At 39.3% G+C, this 18,716-nt stretch overlaps 1 protein-coding gene across 5 annotated transcripts in view; it reads right to left on the reverse strand.

Annotated features, from left to right (window-relative positions):
* Nucleotides 1-18,716, reverse strand: part of SCUBE1 (signal peptide, CUB domain and EGF like domain containing 1) — a 209,482-nt gene that overhangs the window by 142,994 nt on the left and 47,772 nt on the right. For all 5 annotated transcript variants that reach the window (XM_062634872.1, XM_062634870.1, XM_062634869.1 and 2 more), the window contains one exon: nucleotides 11,180-11,314. In XM_062634872.1, coding sequence (XP_062490856.1) covers nucleotides 11,180-11,314 — 135 coding nt within the window. The remainder of the gene's footprint in view (nucleotides 1-11,179; nucleotides 11,315-18,716) is intronic.

Genomic DNA, 18,716 nt, shown 5'->3' on the forward strand with positions numbered 1-18,716 from the left:
CTGTTTCTTGCAGTAAGCATCCAATCTCTCCTCTGAATAAGTGGGCTTCATGGATACTCATGCTTATGGAGACAGACAAGGCTGCCTAGCCACCATTACCATAGACTGTCACGGAAAATACCTCTAGGTCTAGATGTTTCAAAGTTTTAATGTTTGGTTTTATTGTTTGATTTTGGGTTTGTTTTTGTTTTGTTTTGTTTTTTTTTCTGTAAGGTCTTTTTTCTTTATGTAAGTATTATTATTATTCTTCCAAGAAAAGCAGGTACTTCAGAGAACAAAATTTGGTTTAGTGGAAGAATATACTTCTTCAAAAATAACACTGACAACGTGTGGTTGACCTGTTCAGGTAGCTGTTTCCGCCTCACTTTTCAGAACCTACAAATTCCCAGCATCAATTTCCCAGTACAAGGACATGGTGCAAAGTCATCAGGCATCGTGAATTTCTGTAAGAAGTCAAGCTGCCTGACACCATCTGAAATTGTTCTATTTACAACAGCAAGCCAACAGAGAACAAACAGAATGAAAAGTGTAGGGAGGAAAGGCGGGAGAGGACAGGATTTGCAAAATGCACTGTTACCCACCCAGCTCCCTCTGCTACACTTTTATCTCTGAACATGTACATGTAATTCATCAATCACTGATGTTAAAATGCACCACGGATGAAAGAAGGGAATTAAATAACAGACCAAAAGAATGGGGCTCAGGGTATCTGCATTCTGTTCCTAGTAGGAGCACACACAAAAACAAATAGTTTTACAAAACAAATTTGGTGAAATCCACACTGTATCAATTAAACTGCATGCTCTGTCAAATGCTTAACAGCTTTTCTGGAAGGATCCTGGCATTTCTACATCCTTTCTGTGTATCTCTAGGAAAATTATTTTACTTTTCTGCCTTCCGTACGTGTAACTTACAGCACATGGCATAATAGCTTCTATCTCAGAGGGGGTTCAGAGTCCTGAGGTAGTTTTTGTAGACTCCTGCAACATCCTCTAGTGACTTAGTGATTAGAAAAGCAAATAACTAGAAGTTCATTTCTGAAGCAGGCAGAACAAGAAATGCATGACATAAGAAAAATTCACATTGCTGCTTCCCCATCTTGGCATTTGCGGTATTCCAAACAAACGTCAGTTTAAATAACCAATTCTGATTACACTAAATACTTAAATGCCAACAACGATCATGTGAATTTCTGTCAAAAAAATAATATTTGAGTACGGTTTTGGCCTGTCTACTACTCTGCAGTTTGATATGGATTGAAGATAGCAGCTATTATATTATCCTCAGCCCATGTTAACTATAGAAAGAAAACCTGCCAACTCTGGTAAATCACCAATGCTTGCAGCACACTGTACTGGATACTATTGACTTACATTGCATTTGGAGTGATTTAGTCAGCTATAAACACAGAGAAGAACTTTTAGGGGAGGTGCTCCATATCAAAGAGAGACAAAAGTGCTGTTGCTTTTACTCAAAGGTGAATGAATGCTTTATGTTGGAATAGAAGAAAAAAATTTGCAGCTTCTCAGCACTGGTAAGTCAGGCAAAGCCTTCTGAAAATGCTCAATTATACTACGCATCATGCACTAAAGGCAGGTAAACTGATTCACTGCACAAGCTCAATGATTTTATCAATGGTGAACACAGTTCAGATAGTATCTCCAAACTGCACACAATGCTTGTCTCTCCGTTAATGCCTCTGTTTCTGCATTTCCTGACTACTGGGAGCAGCAAAGGAGCTGGACCCTTGCAGGGATATCATCCTGATGACCTGTGCATGATTGCAGGTTGGGTTTGAAATCTCAGCACATGACCCATTCCACACAGAAAACCATCAGTTTTCAAAGATGCTGCTGCAGTTTGATTATACTATGATTGTACTGTGGTTTATACAGGAGAGGACTTAGTTAAAGGGAAAGAAAACTATAAGGGAGAAGATACTGAAAAGAAATGGCATCAGCAAGTCTCGGAATTAAAAAGACAGAAAAAGTACAGATTTTGCCTTGTGCTGTTTCGCAGGCTTCTTTTCTTCTTTGGTCTATTGTCCTCCACTTCATCTCATTCCCACCCGGCTGGCTGTCTCTCTCCCTCCTTCTCTTACTTTCTGTTTATGTGACATACCCTTGTCTCATTCCCTTCTTCCTTTGTGCCCCCTCTTAAAAATATCTCATGGTGCTACTACAGTGTTTCTGCCAGGAAAGAATTCACAGTGACTATGTGTTTTGTGCTGTCCTCTGCCCCATGTCTGCTTTGTTTACTTAAGCTGTAAATTTTCCCAGTTTGTACGAGGTCTCTTGAAATCTGGCCCCATTCTTGACTGGTGCTCAAGCGAAAAATTATTAAAATACCATCAAGAATAGTAAAAATCGCAACATTTTTACAACTCAGGTATTTCTAAGATATAAAGCTTAACAGAGTGTGCAAGTAGTCTTACACTTGAAAACATACACCGCTATTGAATACAAGCATCTTCTTATTTCCATTAACTCCTAAATTATTTCAGAAGAGCTCAAAGCAACCTCAAACATAATTACATGGAATTGAATAATTAACAGAACTCACTATACGCATAATATGCATACCATATACACTGGAGGGTAACAGTATATCTAAACAGGTATTTGGCATTCTTATCTTGAATTCCTACTGGTTTCTAGCCAAAAACACATTGCGGTACCAGCCCCTAGAGAGCTCCTGCTGGACCACATCTCTGATTTGTCATGAATAGCAGGAAAGAGGAACAGTGCCTGAAACATGGGCTGTGGTCGATTTCTTTGCATAAAGAAAAATATGAGACATACACGGAGAGACCCACAGTGACTACAGTAGGTATGAAAGATGCTGGGTATCTTCACACAGTATTCAGAGCAGTCCCTGAATTCAGCATTGTATTCTTGATGGCATGAGAGAGACACATCATGACAGATATGACGTATGGTATACCTAAAACACAGACCATTTGTTGTGTGCATGTGTGAATGCAAGCTTTTTTCCAGTACAGTCTGGCTTAATATTCTTCCCAGATCTTTCTCACCTGATGTTTCAGTCAACTGGATGCTAGAGGCCTTTAAAAAAAACATGTCAGTTCTTTTATTTAGTATAATCCTGCTATATCCAGGGCAGACAGTATGAACAGAACATTGGTTCACTTCCAATGTTATTGAATGATTGAGTGTGAAAGCCCCCTTTGCATATTTTCTCTCTTTAACTTTTTTTTTCTCAATGTACTACTTTCCAGTGTGTTTTCCCATTCGTGCGTATAACTTTCCCATCTTGTCAGCACTGCCCGTCAGTCAGTTGCTGGGCTACAGACTGTTCATTGCACTTCCTGTCACACAGGTGTGGAGAGATTTTTGATCTGACTTACAAATTCCCTGCTCCCCCTGGCAAGCTGGCTGGCTGTCATGCTGCTGCAGGGTGTTTCAAACAGCTGCTCTTTCCAAGACACACTTCTTTGCATCTCCAGCTTCATTATTTCGTACACACTTCTTTTCCCCCTTTTGTTTCATCCTTTTCATACCAAAAGGCATTGGCAATGGAGCCATGCAGAAACAACTACCATGCCATTAACTATTTCAGTTTCTGGCTCACTGAGGAATAATCTGCATGTCCTAGTTTACCATGTAGTTAGTCATGTTCAGCTGTGCATCTGCTTTTACTACTGTTCAAGCTCTATATGCAAGCTACACATGTGACTTCCAGATTATTTACCAGTTGATGTTTTCTGGGGTTTAAATTTTTAGTATAATTTTCTTTTTCCTTTTAAAAAGACGTCTGTTCTGATCACTACACATAAATCTGGGACCTGTTACAGGACAGCTTCTCCACAACAGTCTTGGAATACAATCCCAGATTTTGGCAAAATCTGGCAACCTGCTATTGTTTCTGAGGTTTGGGAGATTTCTCCTTTGAGTTTCAATGAACTCACTACCATAGTATCCTGCTAAGCAGTTGGTTTACTGCAGCATTCAATCTCAGCTGAAGCAAAGCAGCAGAAGGTATTGATTGCTCTACAATTCTTTCTGGATTAAACCTCATTCAAAGACACAGAAAATTCTGAAGCACAAGATTTTTTCCTTCAGAAGAGCTATAAAACTAAGGTTGAATATGTAGAGACATCATTATAGTTTGTTGAGTCTAATTTTGACACGGGTTTGAATTGGTCCCTGGGAACTCATCAAGGGCCTGCAATCAACTTTACCTGGCTGTATTCAACTCTACAACTTGGGATATCCTGAAAATTTATCTTGATTTCATATCCTATATAATTTCCTCACATCCTGGTTTCTGCCAGGACTGAAGCTGCTCTAATGGAGTGAATCTGTCCTGCAGTTCAAACACAGTCACAGGAGTTTTAGAAAATATTGTACTATTTACACCTTAATTTTCCTCTTATCTATAAAAGGCAGATTGCAGCCTCAGGTTTCAGATGTGTTTAACATTTTTATAAGCCAAAAGTGACATGCTTTTGCCTCCAATTCTAATGGTCACCATTTAAGACATTCACCCAAGGCCTTAATGTGAAAAGCTGAGGGGAAAAAAACACAGTAACAAAAAATACTGACTATTTTGATACTTAAAACTCTGCTTTTGCAGTTTTATTTGGATAGACTGAGTTTTATTTGGATAGCAAAGAGCAGCTACAAAAAGGATGGAGGCTTTCACAGAAGCTACACAGAGAAGAACAAGGGCAATGGATACAGGTTGCACTGAGAGGTGTTTTCTTGACATAGAAAGAAAGTCACTGGAACAACCTCCCCAGGGACATAGTAAAGTCCCCATCATGGATGGTTTTCAAGATACAACTAGACAGGGCACTTGATAGTCTCATCTAGGCTCCCTTTCCCACAGAAGGTTGGACCACATGATCTGTCAAGGTCTCTTCCAAGCCAGGCTGTTCCATGATTCTATCAGACAACGGACTGCCACATCTACTCTTAAACTTTAATATTATATAGTTACTGCTTTCCCTCACAGCTGAACTTGAGTCAGATTAAACTAGTTCCACACCAGTGTAACTTTACTAGTCCTAATCACGATACACCCAGGATACATAAGAGAAGGGAGATGAGGCCTAACAGATTTTTCTTTTTATTTTACTCATACCATGTGCTTTCACCTGTTGTGTTTTCCCTTCAGACAAATTACAAACTCCCTCCATTTGAGAGGAATAGAGAAAGCTTATGTAAGTTGCCCTTCACACAGGCTGCTGGAGCAAATAAGAATCCCAGAAACCAGTTCTGATGGGTTATACACAGCTTTAAAAGGTTACACACTTCTAAAAGGGCACAATATTTAAAATGGTTTATTAAGCCCCTTTTCCTGGATACACTGGGTATCCTATATTCTGTGAAAGAGAATCAATTGAGCTATTTATTCAAAATGTATCATGGGAATGTATAAACAGACAACTTTCTATTACACTTAGGTCATACTGCGTGCAGTTTTAGGAAAAAGCTTCCAAGTTCATAGTATATTTTGTCTAGGTAAAACTTAATGCTGCCTGAAAGGTTTTTGTACTATGTTATCTAAAAGCACATTAACTAATTTCCTTAAAACTTGCTTTACGTATATTCCTCTACTTTACAATTGTATTAGGATTCCAATTCAAAAAGACAAATAGGACTGTTCTGCTCCAGTGAATGGGATGCCTGTACTCGGGATAGCTATGGCAAAGTATAGTCAAGTAATGGAGTAATTTAGCCGGTTACATCACCATGAAAGAGCTTTCATAGTTGAGATGAGAAACCTTTTACTTCATAAAGTCTGGCACAGTGCTGGCAACACTTAATTATCTAAAGTAAACCCTTCCACATTAATCTAAATATGAATAGATTATTGTGCTTTCTGTAGAAAAAGCACCTCTGTCCTCTATAGTGCTTTGCAGAAATTCTGAGTCACAGTCACCTTCTTGCCCGTAGTCCCACAAGGCATCAGTACCAGAAGTGGGAATAAAGTTCAGAATTCCAACCTGTAACCTTTCCTGCTGTCCTGGGTTCAGCAGTAGCAGTCATTTTTCTCCTTCGTGGTAGCTGGTGCAGTGTTGTGTTTTGACTTCCAGCCTGGGAACAGTGCTGGTGATACTGATGTTTTTGGTTGTTGCTAAGTGATGTTTACCCTGACCAAGGACTTTGTGAGCTTCATGCTCTGCCAGGGAGGAGGGAAAGCCGGGAGGAAGCAGAGACAGGACACCTGACCTGAACTGACCAAAGAAGTATTCCATACCACAGCACGTCATGCCCAGGATGTAACTGAGAGTTACCCAGAAAGGCTGGGACTGCAGGGTTGGAGGAGGTATCGGTCAGAGCTTGGTTGGGCTGGGGGGGCGAGTTATTGGTCGGCTGGTGGTGAAGTGATCTATTCTCTTCCCTTGTTATTTCCTTCATCGTTGTTATTGGTGGTAGCAGTAGTGATCTGTGTTATACCTTAGTTACTAAACTGTTTTTATCTCAACCTGTGGGAGTTGCATTAGTTTCGATTCTCCTCTCCGTCCCTCCGGGAGTAGGGGGAGGGCAAGAAGAGGGGGGAGTGAGTGAACGAGCCCTCTGCCTGGTTTTAAACCACAACACCTGCACTGACTGGGGGTTGTACTTCCTCCCAAGGATTCCTAATACATTATTCTATCACTATAAAATTGCACTGAACTAAGAAAACAGGTAAGGAATAAAAGTAAATCATGGAAAGTAGGAATGAAAAAATTGAACAAAGGTGGGATTATAATCCTCAGAACAAGAAGAAATTTGATAGTTTGTCAGTTCACCAAAGGCGTCCAATGCTACTACTACAGAATTAACAAGGATTTTAAAATATAATCAAGTTTAACAAGTTACTATGCATCAGCACAAGCCTGGTAAGCCATTCTGTAATACCACTTACCCATGACAAACACAAGACAACTTGGCTAAGCATTTCACCTTCCCCGGGGAGTAAACTGTTACACTCCTAGTGCAGAAAGAGACAAGCTGGTTCTGAGACTGTAGCACAGTAATCTGCTAAGTTGTGGTAGCTTGACTTTATGTCAAACTTCTTAATTCTGCTAAGAACATAAGGCTAATGGGATAGGGGGAAGTGAAAAAGCCTTGCCAAATGTTTTTTTTAACAGGCTTGAAAATGATAGTGACAACTGTGTAAAAAGCTTTTCCATCATTTGACAACACCATTGTCATTGCCAGTCTTCTATAGCCTGGTACTTCTCCTCTTGTTCCACTTACAACTACCACTCGTAACTGCACCCGCCTTTTTAGTTTACTTGGCATTAACTCAATAAAAACATTGACACTGCAAATGATTAGCAGATATAAAACCATTAATATAACTATGTTTTAGGTAGACATTCAGGGGATGGAATTTAAAATGACGAAGTCTTCCTAGCCACAGAACTGAAGTATCTTGCTTGTAAGCAAACAACCTTTGTGTTTTAACAGACTTGCCCTCTGGAGGTGGGACAGCAAGAGCTTTCCGTAATGCTTCAGCTGAGAATTTTGGTGAAGGGGTCTGTAGCCAAGACTCCTGATCACAGTACCTTTTATATTTGTAATGCAAATGGGGCATACCATAGCTTTTATTCTGATCACTCTGAACTTCAGCGGAGATGCAGGTATACAGCTGAATTCTGTCTATTTTGAGCTTTTTATGCCCAATTCACATTTTTTACCAACTTTGCTATCACTAGGACTTTAAGGATGTGCCCAGAGGCTTTGCTGAATCGGGGCTTTTGGCTTATCATCAAATTAAGGGAAAAAATGCTGTAACCCAGTCACCTGACTCAGTCACAGCTGTAATGTACCACACTAATCTCCACATTTATTAAACACATGCTCCCTCTGGAGCTGGAGATGATACAGTAACAGCTGCTTTATTCTGGTTTCTTTTTAAGCCATGAGGAAACAAATACAAATGTGTCTGGTATAATTCACCATGTTCACACCTACTATTGCAATTAAGGTGTATTAAGATAAACAACTGTTACGTTCTCCCTATTTTTTACAATCCATCCTCCCTTCCGTTCTTTCTCCCTGTTGCTGCCATCATTACTATGAGTAAACCAGTTCAAAATCTGACTCAATGAAGGGAAATTAAGTTTTATGCAAAAATAAATGAGGTAAGTTGTACTTGGCATAGTATCTTCCCAAAAAGATACTGAGACTACACATAAGAAATCAACAGGCCTATAATGAAGACAGTGAAATTAAGCAAATACTGGGAAACCAGGGTTTGCCCTGAGTTTAGTGTCAGCCTGGCCTTCCATGGGTATAAAATTTGTATCTCTTTGGGGATCATTAATTTTCTTGTCCACAGGAAACAACAAGAACAATTCTAGATGGCAAGCAAATATCATTTGGGACACAAAGATGACATTAAAAGCCCCTACCATGAACTCTGGTGTGGCTTTTACTACAGCTTGTGGGTAGGAGCACGATAGTACAATACACCCCTGAAACACTGGCACAGGCACAGTGCATCTCTCAAAGCTGAGGAAATTCACAAAGCAGCCAACAATTTTCAGGAGGGTATCTCATATGAGAAAACACCCTTCTCGTGGCTGGTTAGTGCAAAAAGGGAGATATTCCTTCCTCTGCTCAACCCCCAAGAGAATATGGAATGCTCTTTTCCATCTCTGAAACTACCACACCATTTGAAAGTGTTGATAAGCTTGAAACACGTGATCAGCATCAGCCTTACCGGTGGCTGAGGCAGGTGAGCTGGGCCTGCAGATAGGGCATTGCTGAGGCTTGGTACCGCTCCCTTCATCCCAAACTCATTCCAACTCTGAGTACATCCTACTTGCACCTTGCAATGCTTCTCCACTTTTCCAAAGGCATTTGAAAACAGAGGGGAAAAGGTGGCAGGAAAGTGCATGAATAACCTTGTGGTTGATTGTTTTAGACTGAGTCCTTGAAGAGACTTTAGGTAATGTCAAGGACACCGAGATTATGTGACTGCACATGTATTTTTCAGACAGAAAAGTAATCCCACTGCAATTAATGGATCTTATTATGCTCAAAGTCAAGAAGCTTGCTAAAGGTCTTTGGTGAGTCAGCATCTCTGTGTTTGGATTGCAGTGCTGGCTGTGTGGTGTGCCTTTGCCTACTTCAGCCTTGTTTACCAACAGAGGTATAGACACATTCTAGCCTTAAGCACAATTCTGCCTAAATACTTTTGTGTATTTTTGTGTTCCAACAGTTTCTGTAGAGGCACTTAGATGCGAGACAGATGAAAGTCAGTAAACACAGATATTAAAAAAGCCATTTACTTTCTCACCATGCATATTTCCTATTTGCAGTTCAGTCACCTCTGACAACTGAAAGAGATCATTAACCTTATTTCCTTCCTCCAGCATACTCACCCAATATATTTCTGTGGGGGATCATGGCACTACAGTTTGTTATTACTGTAAATTGGCACTTTATTTTTGAAAAGCTACAAACTGTTTGCTCATAAAACACTTTGCAGTCATCATTGTTCTACTTGGCAGGTTGCTTGGGGTTTTTCAGATCTAAAATAATTTGATGTTGGCTCAAATTAAATAACTGTGCCTATATGGCATTTGCTCTGTAAACAAGTTAACACAAATATATGATTTCCATGCATATTCATTATGTGCATATAGAAGTCAACCTTCAGATCTACTCCTCCAGTCTTTCTGGCAAACTAGGAATCCTCTTTCCAATAAAAAAATACCCTCTCCCACAAATAACCTATTCCTTAGAAGAAGCTTTTGCCTTTACAGTCTCATTTTTCATTTATTTTATTAGTTTCCATCTCAGATAACTAAATTCTCTTTTATTAGACCTGGGAATTTTTACAATGTGCAAATTGAAATAATGATTGTATCGTAGTACTCTGCAAGTGGTTTTCATTAAGCCTCCAGCTACTATTCCTTGCTCTGTTGGATAACTTTGTGTCAGGGTTACTTCATGCTGGACAGAAATTTGAACAATTTATGTTGAAAAGAATGACTAAAAACCTACTATATAATAACCTTTAAACCACACTGGTTGATAGAGCTTAATTGTATATTCTTGTCTGAATCAAAATACCTCAATTGCTTAAAACTTAATAATCATGCTAAAGAGTGGAATGTATTCTGGAGATTCACACTTTTGAAAATTAAAATTACTACATTCTGCTTACACAGAATTCTGATTCTGTGTAAGCAGATACACAGTGCCAGAAATATATTTACATTTCTGAGATGCTACACTACGACGTTTTGCTTTCTTGTCAACAGAGTGACTAAATTCATGCTCTTGTGCTCAAGTAGGATTTTCTGGTTAATTCTTGGGACTTAAAATAGTTCAGAACCATTTGTGTGGCTTGCTGAAATTTACAGCGTGCTTACATTGTTGATAACCAGACTCATCTTGCTCCTTTGTCATTCTGTATTGCCTGTTGGTAAATGAGTTTGCTAGCATATATTCCCATTGCTGCCAGGGTCACCAGAAGTCTGAATGAATACAGAAAAGCGTCCACTTAATTGCAAAGATTTATAGCTATGCTGTTTTCTTTTCTCCCTTTCCACTCAAACTTGTCTTCCATGTCTGACATGTATAGAAAAGGGAGAGCTGTTTTTCTAGTCAAAATCAGCAGCAGACAAGGATCACAGATTTGCAGGGATTCCTTATTTCCACTGCTACTTGTATAGGCAACAGAGAAGCAGTTTTCTAATCCACCCTAGACAGGGTACTGAACCAAAGAAAAATGTTTTGTCAATATAATATCAGCCATCATCAGTCTGCAACAAAGCAGTAAGTTACATGACTGGCAGAAAACCATAACCTATATAACTTCCAGAAAAAAACAAGCTGTTTGTTTTGATTGAAGATACCATGCTCTCTAAGGTAGAAGACAGCTGAACTATTATACAATAAACAGATGAGAAAATTTTAAGTCTTGGAAACTCAGAAGCAGAAAGTTACCATTTGAAAATCTGCCTCTGCCTCCCCAAAGAACCTGCTGTTTGAACCAAGTACAATTTCTATGTCAAACTAAAGTCTTCCCCCCCCATCTTATTTATGGCTCTACTACAGGTTTGGGTAGCAGAAGAATCAATCAATTCCAGCCAACCAGTGAAACAATCTTGGGAACTCTGGGGATTAAAAAACAACCCAAACAGTTTCCGCATTTCTGATTGAACATAGCTATTCTAAAAATCACGATTTACACACTGAAAACTTACCAATGGAGCGATGAATGCAGGTATGCTGGTTATCACTCAGAAAAAAGCCCTCTTTGCACTGACATTCATAGCTGCCCATAGTATTTACACAAATCTGCTGGCATCCTCCATTGTTATCCTGACACTCATCAACATCTAGAAGAGAGAAGGAAAAAGAAATGCAAGGTAATGTACAGACTTGGAATATACTTCTAGAAGAGCAAGGAATCCATGAAAAGGCACACCGTAAATTAAGCGAATGAAAACTACTCAAACCCCATCAGAGTTAATCCAAATTAATCCATCTAATTCTTTTTCTTGCATCCTAGGTTTAAAGTTAACATAAAAAAACAGTGGGGAGGGAAGTCCAGCTAAGACTCCATGCATTCTGAGCCGCAAATTGATTTCCAATGCACAATGAATGTTAACGTCCTAAAAAGGCTGTGACCCCATCTGCCAAGTGTGGTGTTGCACTCTGTCATTCCCACTCCACTTGGAAAGACATACTTCAGGCCTACAGTAATTTCTAGCAGTGGTAGCAGGCAAACACAAAGGGCATTACTGGGTGAAAAGAGTCTTTATAGAGTTCTGGTCTTGAACAGAACAGCATGTTTCAATTACTGGAGTCATAACCCCCTACTTTGTCAGTTTGTTTAATGTTGTTTAATGAAAAGAAGGCTTCTTAAATCTAAATGTTCTATGTCTGTATTGTCATTTTAATAGGCAAATATATAAAACCACAAAGGCAGCATTAGCTACTGGCTGTTTTGAGGGTCCCTGCCTATCCCCCATCACCCCTCTTTGGCATAAAGTATAAAAAAACTTTTTATGCTGTTGTGTTTAACAGAGACATATACTCCAGTATTGGGAATCCACCGCCAGTGAAAGATATCTGACCCACATTCAACCTTGTAACTCTCCTGTTTTGCAATAAAAGGTATATCATACCCATTTTCTGTTTTTATTTTGGATAAAAGCGACCTGCCACCTGAAAATTCCACGCTTTCCTTTCTTTACGGAGACTGCAACCAGTTAGTTATTTCACAGTTTGTGCCAACAAGTCAGTAAATGAGTTGGTATGTGTTTTGCTTTCATTTTCTTTTTGGAGGGTGGGAAAAGCACAACAAAGCTAAATGATCCACAACACTCAAAACCTCAGAAGACCTGGCACAGCTCCTGCAAAACAATTCTCCCAGGACTTTCCACAATACGCTAAGGTAAAACCAAGCTGCTTTTGCCAATACTCTTGCAGGCAAGGCCAGGAATCTCTGAAATACTGCAGAAACTCAGCCAGTAACCAATGCAGGAGCGCTGGCTAGTTCTGGCAGCTTGCTCAGCTAAGACTGCTATTGCTGTTTGTGCTGATGTGCTACCTGCGCTTCATATGACAGAAATTGTAGCTCTTTTTTCACAGAGAAATAAAGCTCCAGGGTAATTACAGAATTACCGAGGGAAAGCAGGCAGCCTCCCCCTGTCTTGAACTACAAGGCAAGTGTGTAGACAATCCTGCTTTTTTATTTACCAGGAAACTAAGCATTATTGCCTCCAAATTTCTGTATCAAAAACCTCCCTGTGCTTAGTTCTTACTCTTTCCAGATTTGAACCTTTTCATAACCCATCAGAGCAGTTTGGAAACACACTGGAAAAAGAGAAGTGAAGACTTTCCTTTCCTACTGCAGCATAAGAAGGAAAGCCATGTAAGACGACTTTGTGAGACCCTTCCTCTGAGAGTCAGCAGGCCTTGCTGTCCTATTAGTGCCATGTTGTTCCTTCAAAACAGCACAGTGGAATATAGATACTCCTCTCTGGAAAATTATTTGAATTGAAGGAAAAAGTCTCAGTTAGTATATGTACAAACCCCAAAATTTCACCACAAAGTACACAGCCTTCTCTGTTTATAGTATCACAAAGTAACTCCAGCCATTGCCTTCCAGCTCTGATGAATAATCTGAAACAAATGCAATGATTTATAAACATTATTTTTCTACTCTTGATAGCAACTGCTGGTGATTTACCACTTCCATACAGAGAGCTCAATTTACCACCAAGCCCCAGATTCATATGCTGAACTAAAAGTTACTACAATTTAAACTCTTTTAAAAGTTTTACTACGAGGAATTTCTTCCAATTGTTTTCGATTACTTGACTCAAAATTATTTTAACATGTATCTATGAACAGAGGGAGTTAAGAAAGGGAGCAGCTGAGATCTACAACTGCTACAGCCCTATCTCCATATTACATGCCTTCCAATAAAACTTGGCCTGGTGCTGAAGGCTTAACATTTTCTCTTCTCAGGCCTCAATCCTGGGTCAGGCTTTTTGGAGCACTTTGTGTTACTGCAGTCTTAAAAGGCAGTATTGCTTATTAACCACCACACCAAGCAATCTATCAGGCATGGGTGCCCAGAAAATATTTACTGAATTATTTACTTGGCAAACTTTCTTTCCAATAAAGTTATTTTATAATCACCCTATTATGAACCCAGTTTAGAGGATGGGGTGAAAAACTCTGCAGTTAGGAGAGAGAACTCCAATGATTCCAATGAGCTTGAGCTTTGGAAGATCTGGCAGAATAATTCCTATCTGAATTTTTTTCAAAGCTCACAAACTAAATAGCTGCCAAAGGGGCTTTTTTTTCTTTAATTGTGCAACTCTTTTTCAATGAAGCTCAAGTTACACAGCTGAACATGTAAACATCAGTAATGCCGCATATGTGAGACTGCAATTTTGGACCAGTTTTTCTAGAGATTAAGTTCCACATAAACACCCAAATAAGTAGCCAGGTTTTCAGTAAAGCCATTCTGGGTCCAGTTTTGGAGCCATGTCAAACTCAACTGTTAACTGTTTTGAAAAAATGAGGGTGGATCCTCAAGAGCTTTGTTACCACTCCATGTGGCACCTGCTGGAGACCTGTGCCTCAGCACGTAACTAGATATAGTCCCTTAGGATGTAAAACCCCTTCACTCAAACATCTACTGTAAACCCCGACTAAACCCATTTTAAAAACTTTCAAATTTATTGAGCACAAATGCAAAACTTGTTTTATTACTCTACTCTTTATAAAAAGTAGATTTTTCTTTTTCTAGAGCCAACAGAGGTGTCTTTGGCAATCTGCTGCACAAAATCACCTACCACTGGTCATCTTACCCAGGACAAGGGTTGCCTCCCTGAGGACAGCAGCCACAAGACAGCAGGTGCAGTCTCCCTTCCTTTAAACTGGTATATGGAAACTCACATCCATTTCCTAGGCTCCTTATCTGGCAAAAGTTCTTTCATCCAGGTTAGCCTCATGACCTGAAACAGTGTGCTGATTCCCAGAGTACATTATTCACTGCTTATGGGAGAACTGAGCCTCAAAATTCTACTGATGATCCCAGGGTGGAAGCTGGAGCAAGAGTGCAGCAAACCTACACAATCCAAACTCGCAAAAGGATGGAAAAAGGTTCTCACCTGAGCTGAGCTCAGATGGTTATCCCACATGGCTGCTCCAACCCTCATCCTCAAAAGAGGAGGAAAAACTAGGAGAAAGCTAATATATGTCCTTAAGCCATTCTGTGTAACATTCACCAAAGTGACTGTTCTGTGGTTACGTTTACCAAAGACAATCCCTGATGGAAGCATTTAGAAATAACTCAGTTTCCACAGCTCTTAACTATTCCTTACCAGTACAAATAAATAGCTAAGGTGACAATCAAAACAAGAGCTAAATTACTTATACAGAGTTTAGTACAGAGTGACAAATCTATGTTTTCAGGGAGATGAGGACCTGGACTTCAAATTGGCCAGTCATCATCAAGGACAACAAGGAATAAGGGAAATGCCAGCTCAGGGAGAGGCTGGGAAAGGAGAAGTATCTTTCAAAAGAGAAGGAGAGATAAAGGATGCATATATACATACATATATAGATATATCTATATATCAGAAACATTAGGCAAATTAATGCATATCTGAATTTGCGTAAGACCTCTAGCTTTTTGGCCCACTGCCTTCATATAATTAAACTTGTATTCTGCATCTTGGTAAAATGAGATCCTCTAGAGAGCAGTATTGTGGAACAGTATCAAAGGGTATGAAACATTACAGTTGGTAAAGATGGATGTTTTATTTATTAAACAAACAAATGCTTTTGGTTTATCATTTAATTTATCTGATGAACTTTTCAAACTAGCTCCACTGGAATTTCACTCTGATCTGGCTCAGAGCTTCCTGCAGTATTTGGCCTGAAGAAGATATTCTGATTGAGTCCTGTTTGGATACCACTGAGACAGAAAGGTCTGCTAAGGGTATCTGAAACCAAAGCCACAAGCAGGAAGATATAAAAGTGAAAACACTACACAGAGTCAATGTCAAGAACAGTTCGTCCACCGTCCACTTCCTTCCATGAGCTTCCCTTCCTTCCTTCTGACATTTTTCTTTCACGTCAGCTTTTTCATAAGCACTTAATCCCCTTGGAAATCTGAGTCTCATCTTCAAAATCTCCAAAACACTAGGGAGCCACAGTACAATTCACTTATTACAGCATTAAGATTCTTTGGAGACTTCTGAAAACAGGACCTTGATTTATGATCCGAGGAGCTGATCCTGCTAGTTTTTCTCTAATGTAATCTTTGAGAATTTTGGAAGATTTCTCTAAGATGCCTTTTGGACCAGTGCAGAACATAGTGATAAATAGATGATCTACTGATAGCAGTACTGCAGACTGTCCTCAAATGGTAGCAACAATACACCACAGAGCATATCTGGTATTCATAGGAGAAATTATTAGCAACCGGAAACTCAGAGAATCTCAAAGCCTGATTCTGTAATTTTAAAATCATTATATTCTGAAAATGAGGATGAAAGCCTCATTAAAAAAATTAAAAAATTTAAAAAATCACATTCCTGGATTTACTACATAGTTATTCTTACACCAGGAGAACACCTAGTCCAGCATCCTCTCTTCGACACTGCCCTATAGATGATACTCAGGAGAAAACGGTAGAGATGGGACAGAACCACTGCTGGCAGGTTCTTCCAGCTTTCAGCAGTCATGTACCTATTAACCTTCCTAAACCACTTGCTAGTCCATTGTCCTGCTGGATCTTTCCTGTATTGATTTCTCTAATCCCCAATATGATGGAACAGTTATTTCTGCAGTTTAATTAGGAGTTACCTAAAAAGGTCATACTTCTTTTTATTTCAAACATGCTGCTTCGTAGTCTGAATTCCCCCTAATTCCATTACTGTAAGAAACAGTAAATATTCATTTCCTACTTGCCTTTTCTGCATCTTTCTTGATCTTACAGATTCCCCTCATCTATTTTGAGTCCTGAAGTATAGCAATACACAAATATGGTAACTAGAGACAATCTGAATTACCTCAGTGTATCATGTTTAATACAGAAAGTCATCATTTCTTAATGACAGCAACATTTAGCACATATTCTTCTCACTTCTTTATTCCATTCCCTCCAAGTACCATAATGCACTATTGGAATGGGTGTCTTAGAAGATCTGATTTCAAGATACCTGTGGAAGCCCAAAGAGTAAATCTGGCATGTAGGAGTGGAGCAAGTGATATCAGATTAGAGGTTGTAGGCAGGTGCTCCTGCTGGAATGGTCATACAAGTAGTGACATGCTGTCAAAGTAGGGAGGGTGATATACACTGCATCAGCTGAGGGGGCCATAGAAAAAGGAATCATTGCTAATTGAAATAAAAGCTAAACTTTCTTAGACCAACTTTATATGAGCATGGAAAGGGAAATATTAGAAGAAAGAGACACCAGTATCTATGTACACAGCATCTGTACCTCTGAAATCAGACCTCACCAAGAATTTAAAGGCAGGGCCCAAATTTTCTATTTGCGCATAAGGCTAGAATTCTGCTTTTTGTCCCCTTCTTTCAGAAATTGAAAAATCTGGTGAAGAAAAGCAAAAAGAACACCACATCCTTGAATCGAGTAGTTAGTTCATTACCACAGCTGCAGAAATCTTCATTACAGCTCTTGGTAATGAAAGATCCACTTGCAGAAAAAGATCCTACAGCAGTGAATGTTTACTGGAACACGTTAAACACAAAACAAAGCAACAAGAAGAGTGAAAGAATTACCTTTCCCTGAAAAATAAAGAACATTTTACAGAAGAGAAATGGAAAGTGCTAATCACAAAGATGTTACTGAGTGATGAACACTAAAATAACTGTAAAATAATCAAAGCATTGACCCCCAAAACCACTCGTCTCTCACATAGAAGGCTACAATATCTAAAATGATGCCCACGGTCTGTTCCTCAGAATCCAGTTTCTTAATAGGCTACAATCACCTATCATCTTCACACCCACCAACTAGGCTTCTTGTTTGTCTACACAGTTATAGATGTGTGCACATTGAAAAAGAATACTTCAAATCTTTTTTTTCTGTTGCTATTTTGTGACACACAGTGGAAGTCCTTAAATTTCACTACTACACAGTGTAAATGTGGCTGCAACAGTCATCTTTGCTGTATGTAGCATAGGAAATATTCTCTTAATGCAAGGGCTTAATTCTGCTGCATGTGATGCCTGCCCATTTGCTGAGCTGAAGTAAACAGCCCCACAGACATTGCATGAATGTTGCATCTGAGTTCAAGTCTCTTGACGTCACTTGTTTATTCCTTTCTTAAACAACTGGGCACCACTCTCTGTCCTTTTAAGACACCAAAACCCTTTTCACAGCTTTTAGCATTTGCAAAATAAACATCCAAGCCCCTTAATGTGATGTCTTAGTTGTAGCTTCTATCCTCTCGTGTTTGTTTTTTTAGACAGACACATACACATGGTGGCTTCCTTACAACAGTGCCTAATACAACAAAGTTCACAATCAATTCTTTTTTAATACATTATCTGTTCTTCTAACACAGGGCTTTAAAACAAATTTATATGAAGTTTATCCTGCTTTGTTTCATCTACAGTGCCACTGTCCAGGGAATGCCAGCAGCCTCCAGCTTGGCATGAGGCTCAGACAGCCACAGCCCCATTAGCAATAAGCTTGCAGTTCCTACTGATGTTTAGCTGTGTATAGGGTTTACCAAACTGCAGTGCTGGATTAACAATCCTCCATAAACTAACAGGAGGGAAGTTAATTACAAATGCAAACAAACAGCAGTCCTGATCAACTGAAGGAAAAATCTGGGACAAACTGAGTAAATTATCAGCCTATTATCGTAATGCCCTTAACTCTGTCTTGCCCCTGGGCTTTCTCTGGAGCATCATTAACTGCTGCAGGCTCAAGTGAAGTAATATTCTCTCTCCTTCTTCCAGGATAACTACTGCTTACACCTGCTTCCTTTTACACCTACTTAAAGACACTGCCATGATCAGAAAAATCTAGTTTGGGTTAACTCAAAACTGCTCGTTTGGCTGTTTTTTTTCCCTCACAAAAATTACAAAGATTTTGCTGTTTTGTCGAAGTTTTGTCAAACTTGACATACAACCTGACATGAAAAACTAAACAGTATTTTCATCTCAAGTTGATAACATTTTCCAGGCCTATGCAACATGATGCATTTTGTTCCTGAGCTCTGGTAATAAAAGCCATGGAA

The sequence above is a fragment of the Pezoporus occidentalis genome, unplaced genomic scaffold (genome assembly GCF_034315485.1).
Source record: "Pezoporus occidentalis ecotype Australia unplaced genomic scaffold, CSIRO_AGI_Poc_V1 ctg44, whole genome shotgun sequence".
In the NCBI taxonomy this organism is placed as follows: domain Eukaryota; kingdom Metazoa; phylum Chordata; class Aves; order Psittaciformes; family Psittacidae; genus Pezoporus; species Pezoporus occidentalis.